We start from the raw sequence: 8659 nt of genomic DNA on the forward strand, positions 1-8659 counted from the left end.
GCAGGTCTTCTTGAGTATGGTCTTTTGTCATCTCACCTGGGAGAGAAAGAGAGACTTTCTCCATCTCTATCTTTCTCTCTCTTCTTCTCCAACTGGGGTATTCTTATATCTCTTCTACAGCAAGGCACTTGTCTCTATCCCTCAACAACTCCTCAACTGGCACAAAGCCACTTCCCTCAATACTACTACCTCATTTGAGAGAACTTTGTCTTCTTGTGTCATAAGTTACTTGGTGACCCCACAGGTGCTGGTGCCATGAAAAAAGCACCCACTACACTCTGTAAAGTGGTTAGCATTGGGAAGGGCATCCAACTATAGAAACCATGCCAAATAGACAATAAAGTTGGTACAGCCCTCTTGCTTGCCAGTTCTTGTCAAACCATGCAAACTGTACCAGCATGGAAAACATATGTTAAATGATGATTATGATGACAACTTACTTTTATTGAAATGGTAAAATCCATGAGGAAATTTGGCTACTATTATTAGCAGGACAAGCAACTGTTTGGAGGTAATGTTTAATGGCTTGTATACACAAATATGTTCTGATGCACAAATTGTTTTCCCAGTGACATGGAAAAAGAAAAAAAAATGTTTGCATGTGCTTCACTGAATACTTGGACGTTTTGTATACAAACCTGAAAATATTAAAATAACTTTGGCACATATTTCTCATGTCTACTAAAATATGTATTGACATTGAAGAACAATGTTTAGTGAAACTGTACGAAGTAGGGTATTGTTTTATCCATGTATGAGGCTCTATAATACCACACTCTGCTTGATAAATATATTCAATATTATATTTTATATATAAAATAAATATATTTTATTACCATAGGAACAGGTGCGGCTGTGTGGTAAGAAGCTTGCTTCCCAACCACAACATGGTTCCATGTTCAATCCCTCTGCATGGCACTTTGGGCAAGTGTCTTCTATTATAGTCTCACCCAAAGCCTTGTGAGTGGATTTGGTAGATGGAAACTGAGAGTTTATGTATTTTTAAAAATTTGTGTAGTACTTTTTTAATATACTTTTTTTTCTCCTTGAGTATGGCTCTTCAAGATAAGATAACAGACAAGTAGTGGAGGTGGGTTATCAATGTATTTTCTGAGGTCAACTCATTTAATTTAATTGTCAGTTACACATCTGGGCGTTTGGGTTTATTTATTTATTTTTGGCTCTGGAGGAAGACAGTACCCATTGCATGCCCCTCCAGACTGGTATGTGCGAGATTATTGTTGTTAATGTTCTTGAACCTTTGTAAGTCAATCTCTGTGGGAAAGATACTCACAGGAAGAAAATTCCAGAGGATTGATGTTCTAGGAAGGAAGGATACAATGATTAGTGAGTGACTTGGGGATTTTGACCACTGCAATGGTGGTTGATGAGAAGAGGAGAGACAAGTAAGACAGGAATGCCTGAGTGTAGGAGGTGTAAGCCCAACCAGCTCTGAAGAGCAGAGATGTTATAGTAATGATAGAAAAATGTGGGCTAGAGGCTGAAACATCTCTATGACTGACTTTATATCAATTGAAGTAGGTATCAGACGCCATTGTCAATAGTACTGTTGCACTGGAATTGGCTTGGCATGCTGAGTTCATATTCCCTCAGTAGGAAAAATCTTCATCTGAAAAATCAACATTCTCTAGAAGGACAGATATGTCTCTTGTCTGCTTGACAATATATAAACCATTGGTAAGTATACTATCTAGTTGGGTCTTACTGAATAGGGAAACTTGATTATATGAGGGGCCCTTTCTCCATCTCATCCTCTCTGTCTCTCACTCTCTGTTGTTTGACATGAATCAAGACAACTTTTGGTTTGTTTCAGATGCAGAAATGTATTGCACTGGATGAGAAGTTACAAGACATGGATCATACCATCACTGTCAACTCACAGTATGTGCAAAAGGTAATGTTTTATATCATTGTCTCTTGTATCTTGTATCTTGATAAAAAATAGATGAATTAAAACCAAAGAAACCTTTTTTTTTATTCCTCCGTCTTGAACTGCAACTGAACTTCTTTCCAATCTAATACTTGATGATGATGTTTTCATTTTAACAGATTTGTCTTTGAAGCTGCAACTAGCTGCGTATGCTGTGTACTAAACCAGTTGATTATTCTTATCTTGTCACTTGTAATTCACTGTGTTATAAGCTAAGGTTCTGACTCCGGTTTCTTGGTTGTAAATATCAGGTCATTAAGAATGAAATGTCCAGTTTTCTTATGCACCAAACTTGACAGTAATTAACTCTGTTTTATCCTAACAATTCTTTGTTTTACAACATTGAAGAGTTACATCATCACTTTTCAAAATGCAATACATGGTGTCTGATTATATTGTGAGTTTTCTCTTGTAAATCAGTTTTTGTGAACCCATGGATAGATAAAAAATTCATGTTGTTTATGAGTTCCATCGTGGAACCAATGCATCCCAGACGTGCTCGAAACATCAATAAGGTGTTTGGTAAAGATGTGGCAAATGAGCGTACTGTACCTCGATGGTTTGAGAAGTTCCAGTCTGGTGACTTTACTCTTGAAAATCAGCCCCATGGTACACCTGAGACCAAGGTGGATAATGATGAGCTGAAAACTGCAGTGGAAGCAGATACATCTCAAACTACGCATGAGTTAGCAGCAAGGTTTGATGTTTCAATTCCAACTGTATTGGACCGTCTGAAACAAATCGGCATGGTAAAGAAGCTGGACAAGTGGGTACCACATGAACTAAACGAGCATCAAATGACACATCGTCTTGAAACTTGCTGTTTTTTGCTGTCATGGTATAAAAGTGAACCATTTTTGCATCGTATTGTTACAAATGATGAAAAATGGATTCTTTTCAACAATAGCAATTATTCTATATGGTGGTTGGATAGAGACAATGTGCCAAAACACAATCCAAAAAGAATATTCGCCAAGAAAAGCTAATGGTGTCTGTATGGTGATCCAGGACTGGTGTCATCCGCTACAGCTTCATGAGACTTGGTAAGTCAATTACAACAGATGTATACATCAACCAATTGGATGAAATGATGAGTGAATTTGCAATTAAACAACTGAGATTGGTCAACAGAGACAGATCAATTCTCTTGCAAGACAATGTTCAACCATGCTGCACAAAGAACAGTACTTAAGTTACAGGAACTGAACCTGGAAGTACTTTGTCATCCACCGTATTCACCAGACCTTGCACCAATTGACTATAACATTTTCCAGGCATTAGAGAACTTTTTGCAAGGAAAAAACTTCAAATCTGAAGAAGATGCAAAAATGGCCTTTCATGATTTCATCACTTCTTGTTCCCCAGAATTCTTTGCTGCCTGCATATGTAAGCTACCAATAAAATGGCAAAATTGTGTTGATAATTTAGGTGCATACTTTGATTAACTGCATTGCTTTTTGTTGCGATAAAATAAAACTTTCAGTTCAAAATTGAACATTTCATTCTTAATTACCTGGTATATATCATTATTGAGGAATTTAGAAAGAAGCTAGAGTGAACTTGCAGTCATTGCTTCAGATTCACCTAAGACTTTGGACTGTACATAGACTGGATACCATTCACAAAATAAGACATGGTCTTATTTTCTTGTGAAATTTTTCAGTGTTGACATTGGGGGATTGACAGACTCATTAGAGTATTGGACAAAACATCTTGCAGTTTTTCTGTTGGTTCTTTAAGTCCTAAGTTCAAATCCCACCTCGGTCATCTTTGTTTTTCATACTTTTGGGAGTCAATAAACTAAAGTACCAGTCTAGTACATCATCATCATCATCGTTTAAAGTCCGCTTTCCATGCTAGCATGGGTTGGACAATTTGACTGAGGTCTGGCAAACCAGATGGCTGCACCAGACTCCATTCTGATCTGGCAGAGTTTCTACAGCTGGATGCCCTTCCTAACGCCAACCACTCTGAGAGTGTAGTGGGTGCTTTTACATGTCACCGGCACGAGGGCCAGTCAGGTGGTACTGGCAACAGCCACGCTCAAATGGTGCTTTTTATGTGCCACCTGCACAGGAGCCAGCCCAGCAGCACTGGCAACGACCTCACTCGAATGTTTTTTCATGTGCCAGAATGGCGACGCTGGTAATGATCACACTCAAATGGTGCTTTTTACGTGCCACTGGCACGGAGGCCAGTTTGTTGCTCTGGCAATGATCACGCTCTGATTAAATTGACTTAACTCCTCCCCTGAATTTCAGAATTTGTGACTATATTAGAAACAATACTTCTTGGTATTGTGCTTGTTCAGTAACAACTGTGACAAATATTGATAAACTTCACATACTTCTTGTTAGCAACAAATAATTGGATGTTACAGTTTTTGTAAATGTTTTGACTTCCACCTTAAACCTTGATTAAGCAGAAATATAATCAAAAGATTTCCAGTCATGATCACCCATTCTTTTAACCCTTTAGCGAACAGATTACTCTGTCAAATGTAATGCTTATTTATTCACATTGTTTAGAATTAATAACTGCTTATCTCATAGCTTTTAGAATTTGATAATGTTGATTGTTTATTTTTAACATGACAGTACGGAGTAGGTGGGAGAGGTTGAATCTGCCTGGTTTGAACATAAAACAGAATATTTTGGCTGGATATGGCCAGCTCAGATGTTAAAGAGTTAAGGAATATCTTTGTCTACATTGTTCAGTGTGTCCTTTCTTTACTGTCTTTAATTAAGACTGTAGGGTGTGATTTTAGGAAGTGTTGGTCACTATCACTTGCAAGTTGAATAACCACAGAGTATCTAGACATGTTTAATTAGGTCAGTGCTTGTATGTACTGATGGCAGTCAGTCACAACAGACATAACCAAGATGGGTATAGTCAAAACATAACAGCATTATGTTTGTAAACAGTACATCTATGAGAGATAAATTTGCCTTTTGCGATGTGCTTACATTGAGCATGATACACAGATAGCTATTTTATTCTAATCCTGCTTCTGTTGCATATAATAGATTTTTATTTAGCCAGGTGGCCATTTGCAACACCAGTGATTGCTTATTTGCTGTTTTCCTATATCGGTGATGACAGATGTCATCTTAACATGCATTTGGCTGTGATGCCAATTACATGTATGCAATTGGTAACACCCAACTAGGCAGAAATACTGCATCTAACATTCTCACCATCTGCAGCTAGGATGATTTTCGTCTACTTCTATATATATATTCTGTTTTTAAACACAGCATGTCCATAAAAGATATCTCTGAATAAATACTGCAGTAAATATATTTTTATATGCAATGTATTTACATTAAGTATGATACACACATGGCTGTTTTAATCTAATAATGCTTCTGTTGTATATAACATAACAGTGAAGGTGCATGGCTTAGTGGTTAGGGTATTTGGCTCACAATCAAAAGGTCGTGAGTTCGAAAAACCAGTGGTACATTGTGTCCTTGAGCAAGACACTTTATTTCACATTGTTTCAGTACATGTACTCAGCGGGCAAAAATGAGTTGTGCGTGTATTTCAAAGGGCCACTCTCTCACATTCTGTGTTATGCTGAATCTCTTCAGAACTATGTTAATGGTATCGATGCTTGTGGAGTGCTCAGCCACTTGCATGTTAATATCACAAATAGGCTGTTCTGTTTATTGGATGAACTGGAACACTGGTTGTCGTAGCCAATGGAGTGCCATACCTCCATATAACAGTTTTTGGCCCTTGTTTTAGGTAGTTTGCATCCTAGTATAATGTTTAGGGGCCCTTTAAACAACCCACACTATCCTGAGAGTACTGTCCATCTCAATCTGTTCAAACACATCTACAAAACTCTAGATAATCACTGCAACACCATCCTGGGAACATTATCCCTCCTGACCTGTTCAAATATACGAACACTCCAGAACACCACTACTACACAATCCTGAGAGTACCACCCTTTCTGTTCTGTCCAAACAGGTCAAAACACTACTACAACATCCCTGAGCACTAACCACTACATTGCCATCCTCAAAAAACACTATCCTTTCCACTTTGACAAATGTAATAAAAATAGCAGCTAAATCTCTCTCATCTTATCTACAGTGTTAAAAAAAAAACAAAACAAGGGCACATTAATGCCATCCTAGTTATACTGATCATCCTCATCATCGTTGTTGTTTAACACCATCCTTCCATGCTGGCATGGGTTGGATGGTTTGACAGGAGCTAGCCATGCAGAAACCTGCACCATATTTCTGTATCTGTTTTGGCAGAGTTATTTTTGTGGCTGGATGCCCTTCCTAACACCAACCACCCTTGCAGAATGGGCTGCAATCTAAAAAAAAAAAAAGAAAATGGAACGATTATAGGTTTGTTTGATCAAGACTGCCTGAGGCTAACACCACCACCTCCACCACCAATGAATCTAATATTTCTGTTAAATGTTTTTTTCTTTTTATTTTTTCAGAGTTGTGGTTTACATGAGGAAGAACTGTCTGGTTCCTCCTCCATCAAAGGTCAAGGATACTGAATCATCCCCCATCCCTCACCTAAACGCTATGGATTCTAATTGAGTCACACTGGTCAAGGAGACTTTAATGTGACCATTAACTGGACAATGACCCTTCCTCCCATGATTTCACTGTTTTAGGATAAATTCCTTAAGATTGGCTTTTGTTCCAGTCTTGGAATTTGTTCTAACTCTCCCCTGCCCCAACCCACTATCACCTCCACCACCAGCCTGTTGCTATGGTAACTAATAACAGCTCAGACTCCAATAAACTGCTTTTCTTTTTATTGTTCCTTATCATGGTGTTGTTTTCTTTTTTCCTCTCTCTTTGTGTTATCATAATTATTAATATCACAGTTGTGTGTGTAATCACCATTGTTTAACGTCTATTTTCCCATGATTGCATGAGTTGGACAAAATTTGTTGAGACAGATTTTGTACAGCCAGATGCCCTGCTTGTTGCAAACCCTCACCTGATTACAAACAACGGTAATATCTTCCCATGACCAGACATGTTTTCACAGAAGACTGGAAATGAAGAACATTGCTTACCTGGCAGTAACATTCAGTTACAACTATCCTTTGAAGTCAAGGCAAGGTGGTAGTACACACACACACACACACACACACACTGCAATGGCCTTCTTTCAGTTTTCATCAGTTCAGGACTAAAACAAGATACTCGTCCAAAATGTAATGCAGTGGGACTGAACTTGTGACCATGTGGTTGGGAAGCAAACTTCTTACCACACGGCCACACACACAATTTCACTTGCACATATGTATACATATAATAATAATATATTTGGTGGCGTCGGCGTCCGTACCCTCGTTGGCACTTATGTGAGTACATATTCCTGTAAATTTGGTACGACTCTACACACTGTCTCTCTCTCCTACATTTCTCTGCCTTTCACACTTTGCATTCTACTTTGATCTGTCCCCTTCTCTCTCTCTCTCTCTCTCTCTCTACTTCTCCTTTTCTCTTTTCTTGCCTCTGATTCTCTGGTCTACTCTTCCCCCACTCTCACATTTATCTGTCTTTCTTACTTTGCACTCACTAGTCAATCTTTGACACACACTCTTTCTTCTCCCCTCTCTAATTCCGTCTTTCTCTCTCTTCTCTCCCCTTTGTTGCCTTCGTCCCTCTTTTTCTCTCTCTCTTTGTTTCCTTTGCCCCCTTTCTTTTCTCTCTTTTCCGTCACGTGACTGCTGGCCAAATCAGCCTTTTGGCCTCCGACCAGTGCTGTGAGAACATCGTTGTCTTTGTCTGCCGAAAAGGCATTTTTTCCAAAATACCCCAGCTAAACTTGTTGTACTGTTATTAGTCGTGAGACACCTGCTGTTTTCGTCCTGTTTTTACCATTATTGTTTTTTGTATTTTATATTCGTGTGGCATCGTCCGTTTTTCTGTCCCTGTTTCGTATACATTCGATCCTTCTTCCAAGAAATCTAATGCTTGTAGCTTAGTTTTTCCTTGGGGCTGACCGGATCGGAGCGATCTCAAGATTAATCAGCTGAAATTGCTACGATGATCCGGTTCTTGACTGAAGATTGAGGGCTTCGAATGTCCCGTCCGTGTTTTTTGTATCGTCTTCTAAGTGTTTTGTGTTCTTGTCCCAGTTTGTATTTTTCTACATATAATAATAATAATAATAATATATATATATATATATATATATATATATGGTCATGCTATATGCATTTATTTCCATTGTTGTGTGTGGTTTAGTGTATTGTGTATGTATATGTTCATCTGCATTATGGTCTTTTCCCCATGCTAGCATGGGGTTAGATGAATACTGTATTATCAAAGCATTGTATCATAACTGGATACCCTTCCTGCTGTTAACTCTTAACTGTTTTTCAAGTAAAAGATTCTTTTGTATTTCATATATTTTTGAAAGTACTGAGCAGTCGGACGATTTCTTGATGGAATTGTCAACTGAGTTTACCAATTTTAATTCAGCCCTATTTTCAGGTGAGCACAGAATGTAAATGGAGCAAACCCATACTCAAAGACGTTAGGGTCATGTATTCAGATACATATATATCTAGAACTAAACGTGGCTGTGTGATTAAGAAGCTTGTTCCCCAACCATTTGGCCTCATATTTAATCCCAGTGTATGGCACCTTGGGCAAGTGTCTCCTACTGTTGCCCTGGGATGTCCAAAGCCTTGTGAGTGGATTTGGTAGA

At 38.4% G+C, this 8659-nt stretch overlaps 1 protein-coding gene across 1 annotated transcript in view; it reads left to right on the forward strand.

Moving 5' to 3' along the window:
- The window catches only part of LOC115214173 (COP9 signalosome complex subunit 3), a 53291-nt gene extending 46533 nt beyond the window's left edge, over positions 1 to 6758 (forward strand). The window contains exons 14-15 of the mRNA XM_029783260.2: positions 1835 to 1915; positions 6420 to 6758. Of these exons, the coding sequence (XP_029639120.1) occupies positions 1835 to 1915; positions 6420 to 6482 (144 nt within the window). The 3' untranslated portion in view covers positions 6483 to 6758. The remainder of the gene's footprint in view (positions 1 to 1834; positions 1916 to 6419) is intronic.
- Positions 6759 to 8659: the final 1901 nt, after the last annotated feature.

The sequence above is a fragment of the Octopus sinensis genome, linkage group LG7 (genome assembly GCF_006345805.1).
Source record: "Octopus sinensis linkage group LG7, ASM634580v1, whole genome shotgun sequence".
In the NCBI taxonomy this organism is placed as follows: domain Eukaryota; kingdom Metazoa; phylum Mollusca; class Cephalopoda; order Octopoda; family Octopodidae; genus Octopus; species Octopus sinensis.